Source organism: Micromonas pusilla (assembly GCF_000151265.4).
Source record: "Micromonas pusilla CCMP1545 genomic scaffold MICPUCscaffold_5, whole genome shotgun sequence".
Taxonomy (NCBI): domain Eukaryota; kingdom Viridiplantae; phylum Chlorophyta; class Mamiellophyceae; order Mamiellales; family Mamiellaceae; genus Micromonas; species Micromonas pusilla.
The window spans coordinates 1,336,643-1,362,275 of record NW_003315886.1 but is presented as its reverse complement, the minus strand read 5'-3'; the positions used below and the strand labels follow the sequence as shown (position 1 = coordinate 1,362,275).

At 69.8% G+C, this 25,633-nt stretch overlaps 14 protein-coding genes across 14 annotated transcripts in view; 9 read left to right on the top strand and 5 right to left on the bottom strand.

Annotated features, from left to right (window-relative positions):
* Positions 1 to 522: 522 nt before the first annotated feature.
* On the top strand, positions 523 to 1,992 carry MICPUCDRAFT_68392 (uncharacterized protein; the record flags this gene model as incomplete). Its single annotated transcript, XM_003058967.1, has 1 exon — positions 523 to 1,992. The coding sequence occupies one exon, from the start codon at positions 523 to 525 to the stop codon at positions 1,990 to 1,992; it is 1,470 nt and encodes a 489-aa protein (XP_003059013.1).
* A 321-nt stretch (positions 1,993 to 2,313) lies between these two features.
* On the bottom strand, positions 2,314 to 3,908 carry MICPUCDRAFT_39965 (uncharacterized protein; the record flags this gene model as incomplete). Its single annotated transcript, XM_003058599.1, has 2 exons — positions 2,314 to 3,697; positions 3,847 to 3,908. The coding sequence occupies 2 exons, from the start codon at positions 3,906 to 3,908 to the stop codon at positions 2,314 to 2,316; spliced, it is 1,446 nt and encodes a 481-aa protein (XP_003058645.1).
* Positions 3,909 to 4,216: 308 nt separating this feature from the next.
* MICPUCDRAFT_58401 (uncharacterized protein) lies at positions 4,217 to 6,418 on the top strand (the record flags this gene model as incomplete). The annotated part of the gene is made up of 1 exon (XM_003058966.1): positions 4,217 to 6,418. The coding sequence occupies one exon, from the start codon at positions 4,217 to 4,219 to the stop codon at positions 6,416 to 6,418; it is 2,202 nt and encodes a 733-aa protein (XP_003059012.1).
* An 87-nt stretch (positions 6,419 to 6,505) lies between these two features.
* Positions 6,506 to 7,636, bottom strand: MICPUCDRAFT_47403 (uncharacterized protein). The gene is made up of 3 exons (XM_003058598.1): positions 7,506 to 7,636; positions 7,108 to 7,194; positions 6,506 to 6,867 (listed from the first exon to the last, which is right to left on the bottom strand). Exons 1-3 carry the CDS (start codon positions 7,623 to 7,625, stop codon positions 6,622 to 6,624), a joined length of 453 nt encoding a protein of 150 aa, XP_003058644.1. The 5' UTR covers positions 7,626 to 7,636; the 3' UTR covers positions 6,506 to 6,621.
* Positions 7,637 to 7,876: 240 nt separating this feature from the next.
* On the top strand, positions 7,877 to 9,053 carry MICPUCDRAFT_47402 (uncharacterized protein; the record flags this gene model as incomplete). Its single annotated transcript, XM_003058965.1, has 2 exons — positions 7,877 to 8,191; positions 8,338 to 9,053. The coding sequence occupies exons 1-2, from the start codon at positions 7,906 to 7,908 to the stop codon at positions 9,051 to 9,053; spliced, it is 1,002 nt and encodes a 333-aa protein (XP_003059011.1). The 5' UTR covers positions 7,877 to 7,905.
* Positions 9,054 to 9,185: 132 nt separating this feature from the next.
* On the bottom strand, positions 9,186 to 11,528 carry MICPUCDRAFT_58398 (uncharacterized protein; the record flags this gene model as incomplete). Its single annotated transcript, XM_003058597.1, has 3 exons — positions 9,186 to 9,579; positions 9,768 to 10,240; positions 10,356 to 11,528. 3 exons carry the CDS (start codon positions 11,526 to 11,528, stop codon positions 9,186 to 9,188), a joined length of 2,040 nt encoding a protein of 679 aa, XP_003058643.1.
* Positions 11,529 to 11,757: 229 nt separating this feature from the next.
* On the bottom strand, positions 11,758 to 13,571 carry MICPUCDRAFT_58397 (uncharacterized protein; the record flags this gene model as incomplete). Its single annotated transcript, XM_003058596.1, has 3 exons — positions 13,406 to 13,571; positions 13,199 to 13,233; positions 11,758 to 13,100 (listed from the first exon to the last, which is right to left on the bottom strand). The coding sequence occupies exons 2-3, from the start codon at positions 13,230 to 13,232 to the stop codon at positions 11,758 to 11,760; spliced, it is 1,377 nt and encodes a 458-aa protein (XP_003058642.1). The 5' UTR covers position 13,233; positions 13,406 to 13,571.
* Positions 13,572 to 13,612: 41 nt separating this feature from the next.
* On the bottom strand, positions 13,613 to 14,223 carry MICPUCDRAFT_58396 (uncharacterized protein; the record flags this gene model as incomplete). Its single annotated transcript, XM_003058595.1, has 2 exons — positions 13,613 to 13,813; positions 14,143 to 14,223. The coding sequence occupies 2 exons, from the start codon at positions 14,221 to 14,223 to the stop codon at positions 13,613 to 13,615; spliced, it is 282 nt and encodes a 93-aa protein (XP_003058641.1).
* A 137-nt stretch (positions 14,224 to 14,360) lies between these two features.
* MICPUCDRAFT_58395 (uncharacterized protein) lies at positions 14,361 to 14,636 on the top strand (the record flags this gene model as incomplete). The annotated part of the gene is made up of 1 exon (XM_003058964.1): positions 14,361 to 14,636. One exon carries the CDS (start codon positions 14,361 to 14,363, stop codon positions 14,634 to 14,636), a length of 276 nt encoding a protein of 91 aa, XP_003059010.1.
* A 69-nt stretch (positions 14,637 to 14,705) lies between these two features.
* MICPUCDRAFT_58394 (uncharacterized protein) lies at positions 14,706 to 15,419 on the top strand (the record flags this gene model as incomplete). The annotated part of the gene is made up of 1 exon (XM_003058963.1): positions 14,706 to 15,419. The coding sequence occupies one exon, from the start codon at positions 14,706 to 14,708 to the stop codon at positions 15,417 to 15,419; it is 714 nt and encodes a 237-aa protein (XP_003059009.1).
* A 69-nt stretch (positions 15,420 to 15,488) lies between these two features.
* Positions 15,489 to 17,241, top strand: MICPUCDRAFT_58393 (uncharacterized protein; the record flags this gene model as incomplete). The annotated part of the gene is made up of 2 exons (XM_003058962.1): positions 15,489 to 16,426; positions 16,563 to 17,241. 2 exons carry the CDS (start codon positions 15,489 to 15,491, stop codon positions 17,239 to 17,241), a joined length of 1,617 nt encoding a protein of 538 aa, XP_003059008.1.
* A 2,067-nt stretch (positions 17,242 to 19,308) lies between these two features.
* On the top strand, positions 19,309 to 20,952 carry MICPUCDRAFT_47400 (uncharacterized protein; the record flags this gene model as incomplete). Its single annotated transcript, XM_003058961.1, has 1 exon — positions 19,309 to 20,952. One exon carries the CDS (start codon positions 19,309 to 19,311, stop codon positions 20,806 to 20,808), a length of 1,500 nt encoding a protein of 499 aa, XP_003059007.1. The 3' UTR covers positions 20,809 to 20,952.
* A 127-nt stretch (positions 20,953 to 21,079) lies between these two features.
* MICPUCDRAFT_58390 (uncharacterized protein) lies at positions 21,080 to 21,472 on the top strand (the record flags this gene model as incomplete). Its single annotated transcript, XM_003058960.1, has 1 exon — positions 21,080 to 21,472. One exon carries the CDS (start codon positions 21,080 to 21,082, stop codon positions 21,470 to 21,472), a length of 393 nt encoding a protein of 130 aa, XP_003059006.1.
* A 1,184-nt stretch (positions 21,473 to 22,656) lies between these two features.
* MICPUCDRAFT_17050 (uncharacterized protein) overlaps positions 22,657 to 25,633 on the top strand; it is a gene marked incomplete at both ends in the record, with an annotated part of 8,603 nt that continues 5,626 nt past the window's right edge. Inside the window, 3 exons of the mRNA XM_003058959.1 lie at positions 22,657 to 23,157; positions 23,296 to 23,909; positions 24,147 to 24,315. Of these exons, the coding sequence (XP_003059005.1) occupies positions 22,657 to 23,157; positions 23,296 to 23,909; positions 24,147 to 24,315 (1,284 nt within the window). The remainder of the gene's footprint in view (positions 23,158 to 23,295; positions 23,910 to 24,146; positions 24,316 to 25,633) is intronic.

The window sequence follows — 25,633 nt, the reverse complement described above, 5'->3', positions numbered from 1 at the left end:
CTCCCCCCCGCCGTCCGCGATCCATCGATCGACGCGAGGAAAGGGAAGCGCGGACGGACGGACGGACGGACGCTTCCGAGCGCCGCGGCGACGCCGGAGGAACGGCCTCGCGCTCGCGTCGACGCGCCGTCGACGTCGCGAAGGACGCGTCGACGCGCCGCGACGAACGCCGAAACCGTTCCGGGGACGATCGCGCGGCGGGACGACGCGCCGCGACGCGCGCGGCGCGTCGTCCGCGCGCGTCGCGGCGGCGTCGTCGATCCGCGTCGAAGATACTCCGCGACGAGCGAATCGAACGAATATCGTCCCGTCGCGCGTCGCTCGCGGCGCCCGGGGGCATCGCGCGACGTTCGCGGCGCACCTTGGAGCGTCGGTGCGAGCCGCGCGAACGGCTGTGCGCGGTGCGCGTGTCGCGTGACGCGCGTGCGGTGTCCGCGGCGCGCGTGCGGAGCTGTCTACGGCCGGCGCGAGGGAGACGGCGTCTGGTGTTGACACTTCTCTCCGGAACGCGGCTGATGCGTGATGACGATTTTCTGTTCGCTCTCTTCCTGTCTTGACTGGATGAAGTTTCTTTATAGAAGGAAGGCGGCTCGCGCCGTCCCCGTCTTCTATCTCGCGCGTCGTTCACTCTATCGGGTTCGACCCCGTCGGCGACGGCGGCTTATTCTTCCCGCCGCCGCCGCCGCCGTCCGTCGCCGGCTTCGTCCGCGTCCCGAGCCCTCTCCCCGGAAGCCCGCCGGCGTCCTTTCGCGTCGTCGTCGTCGTCGTCGTCGTCGCCTTCGCCTTCGCCTTCGCGGACGCCCCCCCGGGTGCCGCCGCCGCCGCCGCCGCGGCGGCGGCCCAGTCCACGGCGCCGTCCGCCGCGTCGGTTCGCGGCGTTCTCCGCGTCGGGTCGGCGTGCGATCCGCCGCTCGATTTCGATTTCGATTTCGACTTCGACTTCGACTTCGACTTCGCCTTCGCCTTCGCCTTCGCCTTCGCCGCCTTCGCCGCCTTCGCCGCCGCCGCGACGGCGCGTTCCGCCGCCGCCGCCGTCGCCGCCGCGCCCGGTCCGGGGCCGCCGAGCTCGAAGATAGCCGCGTCGTCGTCCACGTCATCCGTCGCGTGCGCGTATCCGACCACGGAGGGCGGCGTTCGTCCCTGGGGCCCGCGGTTCCCCGCCGCCGCCGCCGGGTCGGTCGTCGTCGTCGTCGGTCGGGCAGATCCAACGCCTCGTCGCGATCCCTCGGCGGGGACGTCGGAGGCCGCCGCCGCCGCCGCCGCCGCGTACCGCGCGCGTCGTTGCGACGCGGCGAACTCGTCCAAGACCTCGTTCCACGAGTCCCGTCTCCCGCCCATCCCCAAGGGCGATCCCATCATCCCCGAGGGTATCGCCCCCGAGGGTCCCGTCGACGTCCCGGGGAAGGGTCCCATCGACAACCCGGGGCTCCAGGACGGCTCCACAGCAGCAAACGCGTCGTCGCGCAATCGCTTCTCGTGCGCGCCTCGTCCTCGTCCCCATCCGCCGCCCGCGTTAGGAAGGACGTTCGAGGACGGGTCCCACTCCCCCGCGCGAACTCTCTCGGGCGTGAGCCACGTGAACTGCCTGGAGACGCGCCGTCGCGTGCGCGGATCGATGGACGATACCGTCGCGTCCTCGTCCCGTATCGCGACCCACGTCGTGTTGCCGTCCTCGTGCAGGCAGTGGAACGGGTGCGACTCCGTCGGGTCGTAGTATACGACGCACGCGTTGAAGTATCTTCGGTGGCCGTTCTCGGACACCTTGCATACGCGCAGACGGCGACCGAGCCATCGGTGCGCGTCGTCGAGATGTTTCCGCGACGACGCGGAGAGCGTCGCGGCGGGCGCGGGCGACGACGGCGCGGCGGGGGAGTTCCCGACCGCGAGCCCGGGTTTAGGATGCTTCGCGCGGCCGACGCCGCGGCCGGCGCCGCGACCGCCGGTCGCCTTGCGCTTCGGCCGCGACATCCTCGCCGGGACCTCGCGCTATGACGCCTCGGGGCGGGGGGGAGGATTCGGAGTGATAACCCTCGCTCGCGTCGCGCTGCAGCTTTTTTTGGGCGCGTGGCGTGTATCAGCGCTGGCTGGCTGGAGCGCTTCTGAGAGTGAACATCTCACTCATCTCGGGCAGTCGTCTCTGGCGAACGAACGCGAGTCTCCCACGCGCGCTACCTACGACGGCTTTCGTGATTTATGTACAAGAACCAGGGTCCCGCCTAATATGTACGACGCCGCGCCGGCCACGACGCGCCTTCCCTTCCGCCGCCCGGGTCCTTCCCCCGCCGGACGAAGACGTCCATCCGTCCGAAATCATCAGATGATCCCGTCCAGCGCTCGGTGCACGTTGCTCTTGTCGATGCCGACGACGAGCCCGTCGTCCTTGTACATCGCCCCGCCGAACCTGTCCGTGAAATCCCCCTTCACGCCGTGCCACCGCATCGGCATGTCCGCGGGCGTGACGCGCTTCGCGCCGTAGACGTTGGCGGAGGTGGCGTAACACGCGTGCTGCTTCGGAACCTCCAACTTCCACGCCGCCGCGTCGGCGAACCGAGGCGGGAGGACCGCGCCGGGGATGCCCAACCGCTTCGCGAACGACTCCGTCATATTCTCCGACGCTTTCATCGCGTTGTATTTCGACAGGACGACGTCCATGTCCGCCTCCGCGGCGACCGCGCGCAGGCGGTAGTCGCCCGCGCGTGACGTCCGCGCGTGAATCTTTTCGCGCAAAATTTTCGCGCGCGCGTCGTCGCGTGCGGCGCCGACGCCGCCCGTCTTGAGCGTCGCAAATTTCGCGGACGCCTTCTCCTTCTCTTCCGCGTAAAACTTGAACACGTCGCACGCGTGCTCGTACGCCCCGAGCGTCTTCACGCTGAACGCGTGCTTCATCTCGAGCGCGTGCACGATGACGTTGCACTGGACGTACGACATCAAGTGCCCGAACCGTTCGCTCGCGGCGCATCGCAACGACGGCGCGACCGTGTCGAAGAACGCGCGCACCAGCGGCGTCGTCCCTCTCCTCAAGAACGTCACCGGTCCCAACGCCGCGGTGTTGCCGTCCCACGCGCTCGCGTCCGGGTACGGCGCGGCGCCGAGCACCTCGGGAAACGTCACGCGGCCTCCGGCGCCGTTGTCTCTCAACTTTAGCAACACGTGCTCGCTCGGCGTCGCGCCCTCTCCCCCAAAGTCCACGTCCACGAACGTGAAGACGTCCTTCCCTCGCGAGCGCGCGTGGTCGAGCACGCTCCGCAGGTCGTAGTCCGGCTCCGGGACGTGCTCGCCGTCGATGACGAGGAGGTGGTTCGCGCGGTCGTGCGCCGCGCTCTCCGCGACGTGCAGGAGGTCCGCCGCGATCCCTCCTCGCGCGTCCGCGTCCGCGTCCGACGCCGCCGCGTTCTCCGCGCACACGAGCGAAGCGTTCGCTGGCATCGCCCCCGACGCCGCCCACGCCTCGAACGCGGCCGCGTCGTCCTTGTTGTGCGCGATGAGGACGTTCGCGATGGCGCCGTCGCATCGCGCGATGGCGTTCAGCCAGTGCTCGACGACGAGCGCGTCGTGCACGGGGAGCAGCGCCTTCTTGGTGAGCTTCCCACCGTTCGCGCTCCCCATCTCCGCCGCGAGCGCGGCGCCGTGGGAGGACGCGAGGATCAGCGCGGTCGTCTTCGCGGTGTGGTTCGTCGTCGCCTCGAACGCGACGGAGCTGCGGCGCGGGGACGGGGATCGGGGGGGAGGGATGGGGCGTCATCAGGCCGGCGTCGTCGCAACGGGACCCGAATTAGGGAAGTGGACGACGACGACGCGCGCGGGGCGCCGACGCGGCGCGCGGGGCGGGGTCCGCGCGCGACGCACCCGCGCGGACGCGACGTCTCGAGGCCGAACATGAGCCCGGTAGCGCCCTGCGTGGACTCCATTCTCGCCGAGCGGCTCGAGCGTCGGCGGCGCGGCTCGGAGTGTCGCCCGCGGCGCGCGACGGTAGACGTTCCCCTCTGATGAGGGCGGTTCTTGCGAAAACAGTTCATCGGTCAGTTGAAAGGAGACGCGATCAAGTGTTGAAACCGAGCGGTGGGTGAAAAACTTTTGTATCGAACCTGAGTCCGCAGCGGTCGGTCGAGCGCGTCGGGTTGACAATCAATCCAGTTGACCTTGCCTCGCTCCTCGCGCGCGCGCCATTCGGAGCGCCGCCCTCTCCCAGGTCGGGTCGTCCCCGGCGGGTCGCGTCATGCCGACGCAGACGGAGGTGAACGAGTGGAAGATCCGCGTCCTCGAAGCGCGCGAGGAGCTCAGGGTCGAGCGCGAGAACGGCGAGCGGAAGCTCAGGGCGAAGAGCGATGAGATCGACGCCGTGCAGTCCGCGCTCGACGCCGCGAACGCGTTCAAGGAGGACGGCGAGACCGCGCGCAGACGCCTCGCGACCGTGGAGGCGTCGTGCGCGGACCTTCGACACGAGCTGATCGTCGCGCAGAAGGAGCGCGACGCCGCGGTGCAGAGGGTGGAGACGACGAAGCGCGCGGGCGCGAGCACGCTGATGGAAGCGAAAGCGGAATCGGCGAAGAAGCAAGCGGAGCTCGACGAAGCGAACGAGGAGACTCGAAAGCAGGCAGAGGTCGCGAGAAGAGCGTGCGAGGAGCTCGCGGCGACGCGAGTGGAGATGACCGCGATGCGCGGGGAGGTGGAGGAAGCGCGAGCGGCGCGAGCGGCGAGAGAAGCCGCGGACGCGGCGGACGCGGCGCGAGCGGCGGATGCGACGGAGGCGTCGGCGGCGGACGCGGATGCGGCGACGGACGCGGCGATGAACGAGATGCTCCGCGCGGACCTCGCGGAAGAGACGCGCGCGCGAGAGAACCTCCGCGGCGAGCTCGCGCGGACGAAGGAGAAGCTCGCCGCCGCGGAGCGGAGCGCGGAGTCGATGACGCGTCGACTCGAAGACGCGCGCGCGGAGACGGAACGCGCGCGCGAAGCCGCGGACGACGCGGCGCGAGCGGCGGCGGCGGCGTCCGCGAGGACCCCGCCGCCCGTCGCCGCGGTCTTCAACCCGCGAGTATCATCTCCTCGTTCGCCGCCCGCCCCCGACGCCGGCGCGCTCGCGGCGGAGCTCGAGGCGGCGCTGGACGCGACGACGAGGGAGTTGAACGAGGCGAACGCGCGCGCGAGTCGCCTGGAGCGTCGCGTCGCCGCGGCGGAGGCGGCGGCGGCCGTCGCCGGCGCCGCCGCGGGCGCCGCCGCGGAGGAGGCCGAGAAAGCCGCGCGCGAGATGCGGTCGCTCGAGGTGGCGCGCGCGGAGGAGCTCAGGGCGCTTCAGGAGCGGACGGTCGCCGCAGAGGCGGAGGCGGCGGCGTGGCGGGCGGAGGCGGCGGCGGCGGCGGAGGCGACGCGCGCGCGCGAGGCGCTCGAGGAGGAGGCGGAGGCGGAGGAGGAGGCGGAGGAGGCGGAGGAGGCGCGGCGGCGCGCGCCGGGGGTGGCGTGGGAGGTGTCCGCGCGCGGGTCGGCCGGGTCCCCGGGGGGCGCGACGTCGCCGGAGGAGCGCTCGAGCGCGAGGGAGACGACGAACGCGGACTCGGCGGCGGCGGCGGACCTTCGAGCGGCGGTGGAGGCGATCCTCCCGTCGTTGCTCTCCGCCGCGGGCGTGGATGTGAACCGTCACCAGCGGCACGTCGAGCGCTTCCGGCCGTCGCCGATGAGCGCGAAGGGGAAGGGCGCGGACGCGAATCGACGCGGCGACAGCGGCGACGGCAGCGACGGCGGCGGCGGCGGCGGCGGCGGCGGCGAACCGACGAACGCGCTCCGCGACCGCATTCGACGCGGCGAACTCGCGTCGCCGCCGTCGTCGGTCGACGTTCCACTTTCCGCGCCGTCTGACGTCTTCCCCCGCGGGCTTCGACGCGTCAACGCGGTGAAGGGCAACGCGGCGCACGACTCAGAAGTCGACGCCGTCGCCGCCGCCGCCGTCGCCGCCGCCGCCGCCGCGGAGCTCGAAGCGATCGCCGCGCCGCCGGAGCCGTGGCGCCCCGACCGCGAGTGGATCTCGCCGTCCGCCTCGCCGATGAAGACGCGGGTCGACGACGAGGAGACGCGGAGGAGGAAGGCGGCCGTGGCGGACGCGGCGGCGCGCGCGCGGTCGCCGTGGCGGCGCCGCGGACCTGGTCCGGGTTCGCCGCGCCAGCTGGCGACGACCGACGACCGGTCCCGGTCCCGGTCCCGGTCCCGATCGATCGTCCTCGCGCGCGGCGTCGGGGTTCGCGCCGCGGACGCGGACGACGACGCGTCGTACGCGGAGCAGACGAGAGAGGCGACCGCGCTGGCGACGAGCCTCGCGCGTCAGAGCGAGCTTTTGGAAAAGCTGCGGCTCTCGAGGGAGCGGAGACGCACGGAGTTGGACGACGTGCGGCACGCGCTGGACGAGCTCACCGGGTACGTGGACTGACGCGCGATGCGATGCGATGGACGCGTCGTGCGTGGCGTGAGGATAGGAAGAGGAGGAGCGGCGCGGAAGCGTTCGGTCGCTTATTCAGTACGTATTAACTTTTAGCTTCGTTCGTTTATTCATACAGCGATCTTTCCTTTTGCGAAGTCGAGCGGCTAGTGCTCATCGTAGCCGCGTACGCGCCCGCGGCGATCTCCGACCGATCAGAACTCGCCGGAGACCTTATCCTTGAGCGCGTCGAACTGCTCCAGAAGCTCCTTGCGGGAGTCCTTGTACAGGACGTACCGGTACACGAACCAGGACGAGTACCCGAGCCCGACGAGCTCCATGACCTTCGGGAGAATCGGGATCGAGTTGATGGCGCCGACGACGGTGCCGCTGAGCCAGACGACCGCGGCGGCGCCGGCGACGTACGTGATCACCGTGGACTTGTTCTCGGTGTCTTCCCACTGCGAGGAGGGAGGGAGCGCGATCGGTTGGTCGATCGGTTGGTTAATCGGTCGCGACGGATGGGGGACGGACGCGCGTTAACGACGGCGACGGGCGGACGTTTCGGCGAGAAAACCGCTGGCAGGGAGAACAGAGAGCGAGCAGAGGCGGGCGCTTTTGGTGGGGCGACGTCGAGATCGCTCGATCGAGCGGTTCGATCGCCGCGCCGCGGGGCGATTCGCGTCGGAACCGGAGCGCACCTTGTCGGAGATCGTCTTGAGGACCTCGTCCGCGTTGATCTTGGAGTCCGCGACCGCCATGGTGGAGACCTTGGAGCGCGTGAACGTCTGCGGATCGATCGGGGAGAGGGGTATAAAGAGAAGATGAGAACGCGGCACGGCGCGGAGTTCCAAAAAAAAAACTCGAAGCGGCGGAAAGATCACGACGTCGCGCCTCCTCGCGCCTCCTCGCGCGCGTCGATCGCCGCGACCGCGGCGCGATGCTACCGTACGCGCTGCACGCGCGCATCGCGCGCGCGCGCGGGACGAGAGCCGCGTCGACGACGCCATCGCGCGCGTTCGCCCGGGCGACGATCGCTTCCCGGGAAAAAAAAGAGAAGATCGATGCCGCACGAATGCGATTCCGACCGCCGGCGTACCGTCTTGGGAGCGACCTTCGCGCCCTTGAAGGAGGACGCCTTGAGCGTGCGCGCCGCGCGCGCCTTGGAGGCGACGACGCGGGGGGCGAGGACGGCGGAGGGGGCGATGATGGCGGCCATTATTGCGTGTATCGAGCACGGATTAGTGCGCGCGAGATGCCGTTCGAAGACAGGTAACAAAAAACCGCGTATCGGCGTGATATTTGCGACTCGCAGCGTCCAACCGCTGCCACGGTGGACACCCGATTCGCCTTGCACAGGGCATTTAGTCAGAGGACGAGTACGAAAGCGCGTCGTACCGCGCCTCGCCGCAGCTGGTTCAATTTTTTCGAAAGCCGTCGAAGCCGGTTTTCGCGTGCCCACTCGCCGCTCGAGCGCGGAGCGAGATCCGCCCCGCGTCATGGGCGTTCTCGCGTTCGGGGACGCCTCCACGTGGGCGACGCGCGCGACGGAATCGGCGGCGGCGGCGACGACGGCGACGGCGACGACGGCGACGACGCGCGCGCCGACGCCCTCCGCGGCGAGCGAGGGAGGCGTCGTCGCCCCGTCCGCGACGAAGCGGAAAGTGGGCGATGTCGTCTCGCTCGCGTCCGTGGTGCGATCGACGCCGACGGCGAAGGCGACCCCGGGGGGGTCGGCGACGCCGCGGAGTAACCCGAACTTCGCGCCGAGGAACGCGTGGCCAGGTATCACATCTCGTCGTCGTCGTCGTCGTCGTCGTCGTCGTCGTCGTCGTCGTCTCGCGAATCGATCGCCTCGCTCGAAGCGAACGCCGCGCCGTCTCGTCTTCAAACCGAACGCTCACGCTCACGTCCCGTCGACGCCTCCGCAGAGGGCAAGTTCACGATCAAGTACCCTAAAGGCTACGACCCGAACACGAAGACGTTCGCCACCGCGGGCGCGGGCGCGAACGTCGTCGTCGAGAAGCTCCCCGCGGCGAAGCGCGCTGCCGCGGCGGCGGCGGCGGCGGCGCGGGAGGTCGCCGCGGCGGAGGCGAGAGAAGCCGCGGAGAAGGCGTCCGCCGCCGCCGCGGAGGCGCTGTGCTTGGACGCGGAGTACATGGAGAGGGTGAGAGCGCAGCGCGAGGCGAGGCGCGTCGCGTTGGAGAAGAAGAGGAACGCGGGGGGAGGAGGGAGTAACGCGCCCGCGGTGGCGGTCGCGAAGCTCCCGGAGCCGGAGCCGGACGCGGCGTTGATGAGACGAGTCGGCGTCGACGACGCGTACATGGCGCGACTGAAACAGCAGAAAGAAGAGCGCGAGCGTTTGAAGCAGGCGAAGGCGCTCAAGGCGAAAGCGTGGTCGAGCGCGGGCGCGGGAGGGAGTAACGCGCTCGCGGGGGCGGTTACGCCCGCGAAGACGCTCACGCTCGAGGACTTCGACGGCGACGAAGAGAAGTTTTACGAGGCGACCTACGAGCAAAGGGCGCGCGAGCAAGCGGCGCAGAGGGCGTTGGTCGCGGCGACGAGGAAACAGAACGCGGAGGCGGCCGCGGCGGCGGGCACCATCGGCGGCGGGACGAACGGGAAACAGAAACGGCGGAAGAAGTGACGTCACGTCGCGACGTCCGTCCGACGACGCGTGAAAGTCCTTAAGGATCGGCGTTCACCACGCCGACGCGGTCGTATGGGGACCAGTGTGTGTAGATGCTCGAGAACAACAGACCAGACTCGTTGTTCTATTCTATCGCGATTCGCCGCCCCTCGCCCCCTCCGTCCCCTCCGTCCCCGCCAGCGCCCTCGTGAGCGCGTCCGCCCCTCCCTCGATCGCGTACGGCGCCCTCTCCGCGGACGACAGCAACACCTTCCCGGTCTGCCAATCGTTCTCCTCGAGCTGCCTCATGAACTCGTCGACGTCTCGAGCCGCCCGCGTCGCGCTCTCCCTCGTCGCCCACTCCCTTCCCTCGCTCGCGCTCAGGTCCACTCGGAACGGCAGACACCGCAGATGCGCCACCTGAAGCACCGCCTGCATGACGTCCCTGCTGCTCGCGCGCGCGGACAGCGCGATGAACGCGCTGCCTTTCAGCCCGCCGCCGCGCTTTTTCTTCTCCCAGCCCCCCAACGCGTCGAGAGTCGTCCTGAGGGTAATTGTCCATACGAGCGAACGTCGGGGTGGAGTTGAAAGGCGTCAGAAGCGGAGTTGAAAGGCATCGCTCGCGGTGTGTCGGGATTGTGAGCGAGGGGTGATGGTCGGAGAGAAACGCCCGCCGGGAAGAAAAGTCCTCAAGGAACGGCGTGCACCGCGCCGACGCGGTCGTACGGGGACCGGTGTGAAATAAATAGAACGCGCCTCAACGCGCCGCCCAGGACGCTCCCCACGCCCTTCTTCCCTCGCGGCGGCAAGTACGTCAGGCAGTACGGCCGGCTCGGGTCGTCCCCGAGCGCGGTGCGCAGCGCCTCGGGCGTCGGGCACGCCTCCGCGAGGTGCGTGATCTTCAGAGGCAGCGAACTCTCGTCCATGCGCGCGGGAATGAAGAGACGCTCCGCCGCGGCGACGCTCACCGCGCTCGGAATCGTTCCCGTCTCCACGAACCCCGCGGCGATGATCTCGCCTCTCTCTTTGTTTATCGTCCGCAGCCGCACGGACTTGAGCTCGCGGTAGATGCAGTACAAGTCCACGGACGCGAGCGGCGCGAACGCGAGCAGCGGGACCGCGAGTCGAAGCCGCGGGTTCGCGATTTTGCCGGTCCAGCCGGTGGCGACGACGGCGAGCGCGAGGCCGATGTTATCCGCGAGCACCTGCGCGTGGGGGGGGGTTCGTGGTGAGTGATTGGTTCGATTTGATGACATGTTCAAACGAGTGGCCAGGAGGCAATCGCGGAGTGACACGTGTCGGCGTCGGCGTCGCGCGTACCTGCTGCGCGGAGGTTTTCGCGGCGATCTCCGCGAGGTTTTCCTCCAACGCGAACGACATCTGAATCGGCGCTCTGACCACGTTCGCGGTCGTTATCCCGACGCTCTTCCCCACGTTCGCGATGGTGGCGAGCAACAAAAACTTCGACGGGTAAAACGGCGTGATCATCTCGATGAGCGACGCGCAGTCGTACACCACCGAGGACGTGAATCGAAATCGCTTGACGTCCGAGTCTGAGGGTCGTTTCATACAAGCGAATGTCGGGGTGGAGTCGAAAGGCGTCAGATGGAGTTGAAAGGCGCCGAGGGCGGGGATTGAAACCGTGTGGTGGGCGAGAGAACCGCCGGGAAAAGTCCTTAAGGATCGGCGTTCACCACGCCAACGCGGTCGTATGGGGACCAGTGTATAGAACGCACCAAACTCTCGCCCAAAGTTGGTCGCCACGGACAGCTTCCCGAGGCGCCCGAGGCCGTCTTTCAGGACCCAGTTCACGGCCGCCGCGGCGGGGAGGCGCCGCGTCGCGCCCAGCCCCACGGCCTGGAGCATCTGCTGCGTCGCGAAGACGGTGATGCACGACGACGCCACGCGTTGCGCGAAGCGAAATTTCGCGTACGCCCAGTAATCGGGCGTCACCGCGTTCGCGCACGGCAGGAACGCGTCCACGACGCGGCGCCGCGTCCGCTCCGCGCGGCGCCACTGGACGCGCATCGCGCTCCTCGCGTCTCCCGCATCTCCTCCCTCGCGGTCTCCGCCCCTCTCGCCGGGCCCCGCGGACCGAAGCGCGTCCGCTTCCTCGGGGAGGAGGAGCCGAACGACGCCGCGGTCGAGCGCGTACTGCTGCGGATCCGCCCCCGGGCGCGACTCCCACAGCGGCAGGAGCTTGAAGGGCGCGGACGATGCCGACGTGGAGGAGGAGGACGCCGGCGTCGACGCCGGCGCCGGCGTCGCGCCCGTCAGCGTCGCGCTCGCGACGCACGGACGACGCGGAGGACCGACGCGGCGGCGCGTCGTCCACCGCCGGAGGTGACGACGATGATGGTTTCCGTCGTCGTCGTCGTCCGCGGTCGCCTCGTCGCCGCCGTCGTCGCCGCCGCGGTCGCCGCGCCGCCGCCGACGCCGCCTCCACGGCGGCGGCGGCGACCACAGCATCGCGCCCGGCGCGGGCTGAGCCATCGCGCGAGTTCGAGTGACGGGCGACAGCGACAGAATTCAGAATAATGGCGGCTCGAAACTGATGACTCATCAGACGGAGGAAAATAGACTAACAACGATACCCGTGACGACTCAATAACGCAGAGCTCTCTTCTCCCTCTCTCCGACCCGACGCCGACGCCGACCCGAACGCGGCAACGCGCGCGTCGTCGTCCATCGCGACGCAACAACCACGCGGTCATCGATCACGTCACGTCGTGTACTCCGCGTTGATCTTGACGTAATCGTACGTGAGATCGCACCCCCACGCCGTCCCCGCGCCGCCGCCGCCCCCGACGCTCACGTCCACCGTCACCGTCCCGTGCCTCCCCGTCGTCTCCTTCAGGTACGCGCTCGCGGCGACGGCGTCGTAATCCAACGGCTGGCCGCGCTCCATGAGGACGTGCGGCCCGAGCGCGATTCTGAGATCGCTCTGCTCGAAATCCACGCCGGCGTAGCCCGCGGCGGCGGCGAGCCGCCCCCAGTTCGGGTCGTGGCCGAAGACGGCAGACTTGACGAGCGACGACGAGATCACGGACCGGGCGACGCGGCGCGCGTCCGCGTCCGAGGTGGCGCCGGTGACGACGCACTCGATGAGGCACGTCGCGCCCTCGCCGTCCCACGCGATGCTCTTCGCGACGGCGACGCAAACCGCCTCGACGGCGCGTTCGAGCGTCGCGGCTTCCTTCGAGCCCTCCTCGATGACGTCGCCGCCCGCGGCGGCGGAGGCGAGGCCGATCACCGTGTCGTTCGTGCTCGTGTCGCCGTCGACGCTGATCTGGTTGAACGAGTTCGTCGCCGCGCGCTTCAGCATCGCCTTCCACGCCGCCGCGTCCACGTTCGCGTCCGTGGTGATCACGCCGAGCATGGTCGCCATGTTCGGGTGAATCATCCCGCTGCCCTTGCCCATCCCCCCAATCTTCGCCCTCCTCCCGCCGCCCAGGTCCACCTCGATCGCGATGGACTTCCGCACGAGGTCGGTCGTGCAGATCGCCGTCGCGGCGGCCGCGGCGGCGTCCGCGCCGGCGCTCAGGTTGGCCGCGAGCGTCGGCACCGCGGCGAGGAGCTCGGGCATCTTGATGCGTTTCCCGATGACGCCTTGGAGTTGAAAGGCGTCAGTTGAAGTTGAAAGGCGCCGAGGGCGGGGATTGAAAGCGAGGTGTGGGCGGAGAGAGACGCCAGGAAAAGTCCTTAAGGATCGGCGTTCACCACGCCGACGCGGTCGTATGGGAACCAGTGTAAGATAGAACGCACCCGTGGACTCGAGCAGCACCTCCGAGGCGTCGATCCCGAGCGCGGCCGCGACCGCGTTCGCGCTCGCGACCGAGTCCTCCATCCCTTTCGTGCCCGTCGCCGCGTTCGCCTGCCCCGCGTTCACGAGCACCGCTCTCGCGCGCGCGTTGTTCGCCATCGTCTCTTTGCAGTACAGCACCGGCGCGGCGGCGACCATATTTTTCGTGAAGACGCCGGCGGAGAGCGCGGGCTCGTCGGCGACGACCAGCGCGCAGTCTGCCCTCGTGCCGGTCGCGCGCAGGCCCGCCTTGAGCGCGGCGGCTTTGAACCCGATCGGGGCGCACACGCCGCCGTCGATCGGGGTCCACGACGCGTCCTTCGGGAGGAGCTCTGAGATGGGCGCGTCCGGGAGCTGGAACTCCGCGGCGGCGTAATCCGTCGCCTGAGGGCCATTCTATACAAGCGAATGTCGGGGTGGAGTTGAAAGGCGTCAGTTGAAGTTTAAAGACGTCGAGGGCGGGGATTGAAAGCGAGGGGTGGGCGGAGAGAGACGCCGGGAAAAGTCCTTAAGGATCGGCGTTCACCACGCGAACGCGGTCGTATGGGGACCAGTGTATAGAACGCACCTCCGTCGCCGTCGCTCTGGGAATCGTCGTCGACGACGACGACGACGACGGCGACGCGCGGCGGCGGACGGGGGCGGTGGACGCGCGGCGTCGCGGTATCGCGGCGGCGCGCGCGGCGGGCGCGCGCGCGGCGGCGGCGGGCGCGGTCGCGGTCGAGCTCATCATCGTCGCGACGACGACTGAACGATCGATCTATCGACCGATCGATCACAGCTGGCGGTCCTTCAAAAACTTGACGAGGTCTCCGAAGACGCGGTCCACGCCCGCGTTCCACGCGCGTCGGATCCCGTTCTTCGCGGTCGCGCCGAACACGGGCTCGTCCGCCTGGGCGAGAGAATCGGCGCGGGGGCGAGTTGGGGGGCGGGGTGGGGCGGAGGTGAGGTCAGACGCCGCCGTCTGGAGGGAAACCTGAGCGCGTCGAGGAAATAAACCAGACCGCGTTGTTGGTTCCGCGATCGGTCGGTCGATCGATCGAGAGCGATCGGCCGGCGCACCGGAAGAGGCGGCTGCGGCGGCGGCGGGGAGGGGAACTTGTCCGCGAGCGCGGACGTGGAGCTCCAAAGAGAGCGCTGCGAGAGGATGGGACGGGGGAGGCGGTCAGCGAGACGTCGCGACGACGACGCGACCGAGGGACGCGTCGGGGGAGGAGGTGGTCGGGGAAACGAGCGGAGCGACGCGTCGAATCTCGTCGTCTTCGCCGCGCGCGTCCGCCCGGAGAGCGCGCCGCGAGGACGCACCCGAAGGTTCACGTAAGAGGCGGCGCCGAAGGCGAGGCCGAGAGTCGTCCAGAGAAGACGCTCCTGTCGCGCGATGGACATCCACGGGAAGCGCGACGCGCGGAGCGCGCGAGGGAAGTGCCCGCCCCGGCGCGTGCTGTGTCGGGTTTTATTTCTCGTCGCCAGTGCATCAGTTTGGGCACGGAGAGAAATCAGCGACGGCATCGAGACGCACTTCGATGGACGCGGGCGTGAACGCGCGGCACCGCGACCAGTGCGTCGAGGAAGCGTCTTACGCCGGCGCGAAGGGCGCGGCTCTCGGGATATCCCTCTCCGCGCCGCTGGTCTACGCCGCGCATCGACTCTCGCCGACGTTTCGCCGATTCACCGCGAGCGCGAAGACGGGCCTCGTGGTGACGCCGTTCTTCGGGCTCTTCTTCCTCAACAGCGAGCTGACGATGAACGCGTGCGCGCAGCGACGGAATCAGTTCGCGGAGGTGATCGCGCCGAAGTAGGGAGGGCACCGCGAGGGCGCGTCGAGAGTCGGGTGGCGCGTCGCGCGATAGGATCAGATAGAAGACGCGATGGGAGCGGCCGCGCGAGCGGATCCCGCCGACGCTGACGGCAGGGCGGATGACGAGAAGACGACGCCGACGCCGACGCCGACGCCGCGGCTGCGTCTTCTCCCCCCGCCACAAATTCCCGCCGCGTTCGATCCCCCTCCGCCGTTGTGGCCGGATCGCCCGCGCGCGGCGGCGCTCCGCGCCGTCGCCTCGCGCCTCCGCGCGCTGACGCGCGGGACGTCGCCCGCGCGGATCGAATCCGCGGCGAGGCTCCGCGACGCCGTCGCCGCCGCCGCGCCGGGCGTCGACGCGCGCGCCGCGCGCAATCACTTCTGGCGGCTCCTCCCGTCGCGCGCGAAGACGCGCGGCGCGGAGGGCGCGTCCAGGGCGCTGCTCGCGTTCATGTGCGAGCGCGAGCCGCGGCGAACGGTGGAGGTGATCGGGCGAGATCCCGACGCGTGGCGCGCGTTTTTCGACGCTTCCGACGCGCGAATCAAACTGTGGTTCTCGCACTTCGTGCCGAACGCGAAGCACACGAGAGGCGCGAGGGCGCTGGCGAACTTCGCGCTCGCGCGGCGGGAGGTGGCGTGGCGGCACATCGCGTGGAGGGGGAAGCACGCGCAGACGCCGGTGGTGGTCGCGAACAAGCTGCATTACTTTTGCGACGTCGACGTGCTCGAGACGGTCAGGCGCGTTCTGTACACTGGTCCCCGTACGACCGCGTCGGCGTGGTGAACGCCGATCCTTAAGGACTTTTGCCGGCGCATCTCTCCGCCCACGCCACGCTTTCAATCCTCGACCTCGATGCCTTTCAACTCCGCTTCTGACGCCTTTCAACTCCACCCCGACGTTCGCTCGTATGGAACGTACCTCAGGAATCTGATCGACGACGAGCCGTCGTTCTGGAGCAGCGACGAGCTGTGGGAAACGCTCGAGACCGGGGAGGTGCTCGCGATCGATTACGAGCACTTCTCGAGCGTTTTATACAGACGCCTGCGCGTCGACGCGGAGGCGCGCGCGCGCGGGAGGCCCTCCGACGCGGACGCGGCGAGGCTCCTCGACCTCGTGGACGAGTACGTCGGCGCGGAGAATTTTTCGCTGCTGTGCCAAAAGACGCTGCAGTTCCTCAACGAGGACGACCTGTGCGCGTTCACGCGAGGGTTGCTCCCGGCGAGCGCGCTCGAGGACCCGGAGACGGCGACGGCGGTCCTCGCGGGGGGTGCGAAGGACGACGCGCGGGGTGGTGGGAACAAGAAGAAGAAGACGACGACGACGACGACGACGCGAGGGACGGAGAGAGAGCCCGGGGAAATCGCGGACCCGCGGCGCGCGTACCCGTACGAACGCGACGAATACGACGACGACGCGTGTACGCCACGTGGACGCCACGTCGACCCGCGCGACGTCGCGGCCGCGGCGGCGTTCGCGGGCGTGCGCTGGGCCGGCGAGCACGAGGTCGCGCTCGCGTGCGACCTCGCGACGCGCGCGCGGTTCCTGATGACGGCCGTCGAGGAGGGCGTCGCGCGCGGCGACGCCGACGCCGTCGCCGCGCGAGACGCCGTCGCCGCCGCCGCGTCGATCGACGTTCCATCTTCCACCACCGAAACCGAAACCGAAACGGACGCCGACCACCTCGCGTTACTGCAGCACGCCGCCTCGGGCGTCGCGTCGGGCTCGCCCGAGGACGGACGCCTCGCGCTGCTGCTGGAGTCGTTCGCGCTGCGGTGCCGCGTCCACGGGAGGTGAGACTGCTTCCCATACGACCCCGTTCGCGTGGTGCACGCCGTTCCTTAAGGACTTTTCCCGTCGTCACTCTTCACCCGCGCTTCCCTTTCAACGTCTGACCGGTAATACGTTCGACTGACCGATCGCTTGAAGGGCGGGCGCGCCGAGCGCGGGCGCCGCGACGACGGCGGCGGCGGCGGAGCGATTGATGCGCGAGAACGGCGTCCGGTTCCGCCGCGTCGGCGGCGGCGGCGGCGGGGACGATAGCGGCGGCGACAGCGGCGGCGACAGCGGCGACAGCGGCGGCGGCGTCGCGCGCGTCGGCGCGCGGAGGTTCGCGGGCGGGTACGACCTCGTCGAGGACCCGAAGGAGGAGCGACGGCGGCGGAAGAGAGCGCGGAAGAAGAAACGAGAGAAGAAGGAGAAGAAGGACGCCAAGAGGAGAGCCAAGGAGGCTGAGGCTGAGACTGAGGCTGAGGTCGAGATCAAGGAGAAGGAGAAGGAGACGGTGGAAGATGGAACGTCAACCGACGCGGCCGCGGCGAAGAAGGCGGCGAAGAAGCGGAAAGCGCAGCCGTGGGACGCGATCGAAGACGACGACGACGACGACGGCGGCGGCGGCGGCGGCGGCGGCGCGGCGGCGGGCGACCTCACGCTGTGGCGCGTCGAGAGCGACGGGTGGTGCATGGCGTGGGGGATCGCGGAGCTGCTCGATCATCTCGTCGATCACGCGCTGGCGCGGTGGTTGGCGTGGGTCGCCGCAGCCGCGAAGACCGCCGCCGCGGGGGGGGAGAGCGCAGGGCGAACTCGCGCGACCGGGGCGGGTTTTTAGATCATCGATCGGTTGAAAGTGGACGCGATCAAGTATTGAAACCGAGGGATGGGTGAAAAACGCTCCTGACTGAAAAAACGGCCGCCGTTCGGTATTTTTTTCGAGATCGGCGCCCTCAGACGACGACGCGCGCGCGCGCGATACGCACGACGCGCGTGCCTCCGCCCCCTCCCCGCGCGCGCTCGACGGTCCCGACGCGCGCTCGCGGCCGCGCGACCTCGCGGCGTCGTCCCCCGCGGCTCCCAAACCCAAACTCGTCGTCGTTTTCGAAGGATCGATCCTCGGTCGTCGGGATACCGACAGACACGCCGCCACGATGTGGACGCATCGCGCGCGGTCCGCGGGTCCGCGACCGCTCTCGCCGACAGACGCGGCGTGCGATCGCCATCGTCATCGCGTCGTCGTCTCCTCCGCGTGGACGACGACCCGCGACGACGCGTGGACGCACCGCGCGCACGCCGCGGGAGGCGACGCGACGATCGGGTGCTGGACGCGAGCGTTCGTCCATCCGCTCGTGCTGATCCTCTTGTTCTACGCGCGCGGCGCGCGCGCGTTCCAGCCGCCCAGCCTAAGCGAGCTCAAGACCGCGGTGGACCACTGCCTCGATAACGTCGCCGCGTCTGGAGCGGGTTGCACGGCGACGAGCGACGGTCAGGCGATCGCGGATTGGGACACGAGCTCGGTCACGAGCATGAATAGTCTGTTCGACTCAAAAGCCTCGTTCGACACGGACATATCCGGTTGGAACACCGCAGCGGTGACGGACATGGCGCACATGTTCAACGGCGCGACGGCTTTCAATCAAGACATCTCTGGTTGGAACACCGCGTCGGTGACGACCATGAGGTACATGTTCAGGAGCGCGACGACTTTCAATCAAGGCATCTCTGGTTGGAACACCGCGGCGGTGACGGACATGGCGCGCATGTTCTACGGCGCGACGGCTTTTAATCAAGCCATCTCTGGATGGGACACGTCATCGGTGACGACCATGGCGGCCATGTTCTACGGCGCGACGGCTTTTAATCAAGCCATCTCTGGATGGGACACGTCATCGGTGACGACCATGGCGTCCATGTTCTCGAGAGCGACGAGTTTCAACGCAGACGTCACGGGATGGGACGAGAGCGCTCTCGCGACGGCGAACAATATGTTTTACGACGCTACCGCGTGGACGACCGCGTTCACGAACTGCGGATACACCGCGGGGTCGCCGGACGCGTCGATATGCACGGGGAGCTCGTACGCGAGCTCGTCCGCGGCGACGAACGGGCCGCCGAGCGCGTGGCAAGAGAACCCGTCGCCACCGCCGCCGCCGCCGTCGCCGCCGCCGCCGTCGCCGCCCCCGCCGCCGTCGCCGCCCCCGCCGCCGCCGCCGTCGCCCCCGCCGCCGTCGCCGCCCCCGCCCCCGCTGCCGCCGTCGTCGCCGCCGCCCTCCCCAGCGGACGACGGAGATGTCGACGCCGTCACCGCGGTCGTCGGGTCGGCGGTGCTTCTGTTTATCGTGCTGGCGTCGGTCGCGTGTTGGTGGCGGCGGCTGAAGGCGACGCAGCGGGGACGCGACGACGACGACGACGACGACGACGACGACGACGACCGCGGGACGCCGATCGCGACGCTGACGTGGCCGTGGATCACGGCGTCCAGGGTGAAAGGCCGGTCGGAGCTCGCGTGGGACGACGCGGCGCCGCCGACGCCCAAGGTGCGCGTGTGAAGAAGAAGCCTACTGTAATTTATTTGGATGCGTTCTGTCTGGTCGTTCGCTCGCGGGGACTCCCTGCCCGCGGTCGGCGCCGCCGACGTGTCATCCTCCTCGGCGAGAAGTCCGAGACCTCGGCACCGCCGCCGACCGGACCGCGCGGCCGCCGCCTCCTCCTCCTCCTCACTCCGTCGCGCGCGCTCCATCGCGGACCCGCCGACCCGCCGTCTCTCTCGCCTCGAGACCGCCGCCGCGGTCCTCGCCTCGGTCCGGCCTCGCTCGCGCGCCGCCGCCCGCCCGCCGCCGCCGCGCGCGTCGTCTTCGATCGAAGTTTTTTCCGCGTCGACGTCGATCGATCGCGCGTCGTCATGGCGCAGGACGGATGCCAGCCGATGGAGCGCTTCTCCTTCGCGAAGAACGGCAGCGCGCAGAAATCGTGGGCGTCGTGCCCGTCGTCTAGGAACGACGCGTACCCCGCGGGCGGCGGCGGCGGCGGCGGCGGCGGCCCCGCGGGAGGAAGCTACGCGACGCGGCCCTACTCCGTGAGCGGCTACGTGAATGGCTACAACCCGTCGCTTCCGGCGTATCCGCCGACGCGCGCGCAGATCGAGGCCGCGGCGAAGCGCGGCGGCGGCGGCGGCGGCGCGCCCGCGCGCGCCGGCGGCGGATACTCCGGCGAGATCGCGGACCAGATGAGCGCGCAGATCCGCTTCGAGCAGCGGCGCGGCGGCGGCGGCGGTCCGACGATGCCCCCGCCCCCCGGGCAGGACTTCAGCAAGCTGTCCGAAACCTCCGGCGGGCTCACCTACGGCGGCCACGGCGCGTGGGACGGCCCCGCGCCGCGCGGCGACCCCACCAAGCCCGCGCCCGGGACCCCCTACTACGTTCGCGCGCCCCCCGAGCCCGCGCACGACCCGAGCAAGGAGGAGCGCGACGTCAAGCTCGGCGTCGGGGAAGACCGCGGGCGACTCCCCGTCCTGGGCTGCGACGCCGCGCACGCCGCGATCGCAATCCCTCTCGGGTACCGCCACATCAGGTGCGGCGGGAGCGACGATCCGCATCTTCCCGCGGTCGCGGCCGCGATCGCTGCGGCCGGGCCGGTCGGCGGGCGCGACGCGCTGTTCGTCTCCGCGAAGCTGTCGCCGTCGGACGTCGCGAGCGGCGACGTCGCCGCGGCGACGGCGGCGATTCTCGCGTCGCTGAAGATTCAAAAGCTCGACCTCCTGTCCATCGAGTGGCCCACCGGCGACGCCGCGACGCTCGCGCGGACGTGGAGCGCGCTCGAGGCGCTCGTCGCGTCCGGGAAGACGACTGCGATCGGCCTCGCGAACGCGTCCGTGCCCGTCGTGGAGTCCGTCTGTAAAGCCGCGACGATCAAGCCCGTCGTGAACGAAGTCGAGGCGCACCCGCTCATGGCGCACCGGAAGCTCGTGGGCGTGTGCCGCAGGTACGGCGTCGTCGCCGCCGCGCACGCGCCGCTCGGGGGGTTACACGCGACGCTACTGACGCACCCGAAGTTGCTCGAGGCGGCGAAGCTCGGAGGAGGAGGCGCGGAGAAGGACGGGCGAGGGGTGGACGGGAAGAAGAGCGCCGAGGAACTTCTCGCGCGGTGGTCCGCGCAGAGGGGCGTGCCGTTCGCGCTCGACGCCGGCGCGTCCGAGGAGACGGTCCGCGCGGTCGCGAACGTCCACGCGTTCCGTCTCACGAACGCGCAGAAGGTTCTCATCGACGGCATGGAGCCGCCGCCGCGGGAGGGGGGGGTTCGGTTCGTGAACCCCCCGGCCGGGATCGACTTCGCGTTCGACGATCCGTTCCTCGGCGGCGTCGCGAGGCCGGGTCTTGACTTGGAGAAGGCTGGCGCGCTGTGATGGACGCGACGCGACGGACGATCGTGTGCGCGCGAGGCGGAGGACGAGGAGGACGAGGAGATGAGGGAGAGTGGGACGACGACGACGCGACGCGCGCGTCGTCGGAGTCGCGTTGCTTTGCTTAATACAGTTACTGTAGACCGCCCATCGCTCGCGTCGCGTCGCTCACAGCTTGCACTCTTCTGAGACTCACTCTGATGAAACGGTCGCGGACTCCAGATGGACGAATGTCGCGTCGTCCGACGACGCCGTCACTTCACCCGCGCGCGCGATGGTCTCGCACCGCGCGGCGCCCAGCCCGGAGAACATCGTCGTCGCCGTGTTCGTCGGTCTCAGCCTCGGCATCGCGGCGTCGTTCGTCTTCCTGTGCGCGTGCGTCCTCGGGGCGCGCGCGTATCACCATCAGATTCAGATTTCCGAGGCGCGAGCCAGCGTCGCGAACGCGTCGCGGATCGAGGCGCGCGCGAACCGCGACCGGAAGGACGACGACGACGACGTCGACGACGTCGACGTCGTCTTGCGCACGATGCGCGGCGTCGTCGTCGAGCACCCGGGCGGGGAGACCGACTTCGCGACTTCGCGGTCCCCGGTCGCCGACGTCGTCGAGCGTCCCATCGTCGTCGCGAGATCGCGTCGTGGCGCGTCGGGCGGTTCAGGTTCTTGAAGGCGGGAGGGCGCGCCCGCCGCGGTTCCGCCGCGCCCGCCGCGCGTCTCCTCGCCTGCTTATCATCGCGGCGGGACGCGCGCGCACTCGCGCGCGCGCGCGCGTCGACATCCTCCTCTCCGACCATGCCGAACCATCGATGCGCGCGCGCGGTCGCCGCGTTCCGCGAAGCGCTCCTCGCGTCGTCGTCGTCGTCGTCGTCGTCGTCTCGCGTCGACGACGGTCCGCGCGCGAACGACGACGACGCGCGTCGTCCGTTACCGACGATCGCGATGCCTCGCGAGGGTCCGCGGCCTCCCCGCGAACGCGCGCGCGACGACGCGCGCGCGCGGCTCGCGTTCCTTCTCATCGCGTGCTTGTCCGTGACGTGCGCGGGCGCGGAAGACGCGAGCGCGAGCGCGAGCGCGAGCGCGGCGGCGTGGACGCCGCCCATCTGCGGAGGGATCTCGGCCGATGACTGCGCGGCGTCGTTGCTGGCGTGGGAAAAAGACGTCCGCGCGTTGCAATCGCTCCACCGGTCGTGCGGCGGCGGGAACGAGTGGCCCGGCGCGTGGGCACCGGTGCCGTCGTTCAACGGCACTCTAGACGACTGGAAGGCGCTGTGCGGCGCGGAGGGCGCGTCGTCGGAGGGCGCCGCGGAGCTCGCGTGCGACGCCGACGGAAGGATCGCGACTTTACGGTGGAAACAAAGCGTCAAGCTGTCGTGCCCGGAGATTGGATTCCCGGAGGCGTTCGCGGACCTCACGGAACTCCGCGTCCTCGAGATGCGCGGCGCGTTCACCACCGGCAAGATGCTTGTCTCGAGGCTCCTGAGCGCGACGACGACGCTGACGCTGAAGAAGCTGACGACGATCGACCTGGGAGGAAATTCGCTCGCCGGCGCGCCGCCGTCGATGTGCGACGTCGGCGCCTTCGCCTCGGGCGCCGCGGCGACGCTCACGACGCTGCGTCTGAACGACAACGCGCTGACCGGACCGCCGCCGGCGGCGTTCGCGTCGTGCCTGTCGTCGCTCGAGGAGCTCGACGTGTCGGACAACGATCTGACCGGGCAGCTCCCGGACGCGTGGGCGGCGATGGGGGCGCTGCAGACGTTGCGCGCGTCGGACAACGCGCGACTCGGCGGGGTCGTGCCGCCGGCGTGGTTCGCCGACCGAAGCGCGATGAACGCGCTGCAGACGATCGAGATGCGGCGCTGCGGACTTTCCGGTCCGATCCCGCCAGGGATTTTCAACGCGACGGACGCGAAGGTGATCGATCTGCGCGAGAACGCGCTGAACGGGTCGCTGCCGGCGGCGGCGGCGGCGACGACGCGACACGGCGCGGAACTGTTCCTCGCGCGAAACGACCTCGCCGGCGTCCTTCCGAGCGGTTTGTTCGCGAACGACGCGGTGAAGACGATCGACGTCGCCGGGAACGCGTTCAACGGGTCGCTGCCGAACATCACCGGCGCGGCGTTGCAACATCTTGACGTGAGCTCCAATCATTTCACCGGGTTATTCCCGACGTTGGGAGGAGGGGGCGCGTCGAGCACGCCGCAAATGACGTTTTTATCCGTCTCCGGGAACGCGCTCACCGGTTCGATCCCTCCTTCGCTGTCGTCGTTGACGAAGCTCCAGGAGTTTCGCGCGAGCGACAACGCGCTGACCGGCGCGTTCCCGGACGTGTCGGCTCTGCGATATCTGCGCGTCGTCGACGTCTCCGGGAACGCGCTCGAGAGCGGCCTCGGCGCGTGGCTGGAATCGCCAAAATTGACGCGCGTGAATTTCGCGCGAAACGCGTTGCGGCAGTCGTTGCCGTCGACGACGTGCGGGATTAACCTCGAGACGCTGGACCTCCGCGAGAATTTCATTCACGGACAGTTGCCGGACTCGATAGGCGACTGCGCGCGGCTTCGAGAGCTTCACTTGAGCGCGAGGGCGACGGGAAACGGAAGCGGAAACGACGCCGGCGTCGCGATAGCCCTCCCGAACGCGTCGGCGTGGTCCACGCTCGCGAATTTGACGGATCTCACGCTCTTGCGCGTCGGGCTCAACGGGACGCTCCCGTCGTCGTTGTTAACGCTCCCGGCGATTCAAACGTTGGACGCGTCGCACAACGCGCTGAGCGGGACCCTGCCCGCGGTCGCCGCCGGGTCGTTGACGACGCTTCGAACGCTGACGTTGAACGATAACGCGCTCGACGGCGAGGTCCCCGCGTCGTTGCTCGCGGCGCCGTCGCTCGAGACGCTGCGGCTGAGCGACAACCGACTCACCGGAATAGAGACGCCCGCGCCCGGGTCGTCGAGTTCGATCGACGTCAGCGGCGTGACCGGTCTGTACCTCGCGGGGAATAATCTGACGTCGTTCCCGAGCGCGCTTCAGAACGCGACGTCGCTGACTGCGCTGGATCTCTCCGACAACGCGTTGGAAGGATCGCCGCCGCCGTGGCTTGGACGCGCGTCGACGCTCGTGACGTTACGACTCGGCGGGAATAAGATAACAGGCGCGCTCGACCACTGGCTCGCGAACAACACGCTGATACGTCTGCACACGTTGTCTCTGGAGGGGAACGTCGGGATAACGGGGCCGCTCAGCGCGGCGGCGATCGCGAACTTGTCCTCGCTGGCGGTGTTAAACGTCGCGGGGATTCAGACGTTCGGCGACTTCCCCGCCGCGCTCGGCGCCGTCGGCGCGAGCCTCGGCGCGCTGCGCGAGCTCACCGCGTCGCGCGCCGGGCTCACCGGGTCGCTGCCCTCGACGTTATTCGCCTCGCTGCCGGCGCTCGAGCGTTTGGACCTCTCGAACAACGCGCTGCGCGGCTCGATCCCGCGCGACGACGACGGCGTGACGCGTCACTCGGAACTTGTGAAATTGTTCCTCAACGACAACGCGTTCGACGGCACCGTGCCTTCGCTCCCCGCGTCGCTTCTCTCCGCGGCGGCGTCTGACCCGAACGGCGCGGCGCACGTCGTGAACTTGACGTCCGCGGCCGCGAACGCGGCCGGGTTCGAGTGCCCGTTACCGAGCGCGCACGTCGCGTACGCGGGCGTCGCGTGCGAATGCGCCGCCGGCCGTTTCGGTTCGGACCTCGGTCGACTCCGATGCGATCCGTGCGACGCCGGGACGTTCTCCGCCGCCGCCGGCGCGGCGACGTGCGACGCGTGCGCCGCGGGCACGCACGCGTCGGCGCGCGGCGCGACCGCGTGCGAGGCGTGCGGCGTCGGCGTCGTCGCGGCGAACCCCGGATCCACCGAATGCGTCGCGTGCGAAAGCGGAAACGTCGCCGTCGACGCGTCGACGTGCGCGACCTGCCCGGCGGGGTACGAACCGAACGCGAACGGCACCTCCTGCGTCGCGTGCGCGCCGGGGTATCACTCCTCCGCGTCCTCCGCGTGCGTCGCGTGCGCGGCGGGGACGCGCGCGGCGAGCGCGGCGGCGACGACGTGCGACGCGTGCGCGCCCGGAACGTATCAAAACGCCGCCGGCGCGGCGTCGTGCGCGCCGTGCCCCGTCGGCACGTACCGCGCCACCGAAGGCGCGTCGAGCCTCGCGCAGTGCCTTCCCTGTTCGAGCGGGTCCCACTCGAACGCAAGGGGGGCCGCGTCTTGCGCGCTGTGCCCGGCGCATCAGCATGCGCCGGAGGATGGCGCGACGTCGTGCGTCGACTGCGCGAGCGGCGCCGCCGGAAGCGCGTCGCGCGCGTCGTGCGAGTGCCTCCCGGGGTACGAAACGAAACAGAAAACGAAACCGTCGAGCGGCGATGATCACGGGTACGAGTGCGTCGCGTGCGAGCCGGGGACGCACGCGACGCACCGCGGGTCGTCGTCGTGCGCGCTGTGCGTCGGGAAGACGTTCGCGCCGAACGCGACGACGGCGACGTGCGCCGCGTTGAGCTCCGGGAACGTCGGGGCTTCGTATCTCGACCCGGACAAAAAGCAAGGCGCGCGCGCGCAGGTCCCGTGCGCGCCCGGCACGTACGCGAAGACGACGGTGCCGTACCTCGCGATGGTGTCCACGTGCGAGGCGTGCCCGGACGGGACGGTGTCCGCGAATAACGCGTCGACGCGGTGCGCGAGTTGCCGCTACGGCTCGGAAGCCGCGGCGAACAAGACGACGTGCGTGGCGACCGAGGACATCAGCGAGGGCGACTACGCGGACTACGAGAGCGAGGACGATTTCGATT

Bases quoted from the DNA above. Each gene is read 5' to 3' on its own strand.
- MICPUCDRAFT_47403 (XM_003058598.1), bottom strand. From the start codon at position 7,625: ATGGCCGCCATCATCGCCCCCTCCGCCGTCCTCGCCCCCCGCGTCGTC. The intron at 7,195-7,505 runs GTACGCCGGCGG...ATCGATCCGCAG, and splicing joins CGAAGGTCGCTCCCAAGACG to ACGTTCACGCGCTCCAAGGT. The intron at 6,868-7,107 runs GTGCGCTCCGGT...CCCTCCTCGCAG, and splicing joins TCAAGACGATCTCCGACAAG to TGGGAAGACACCGAGAACAA.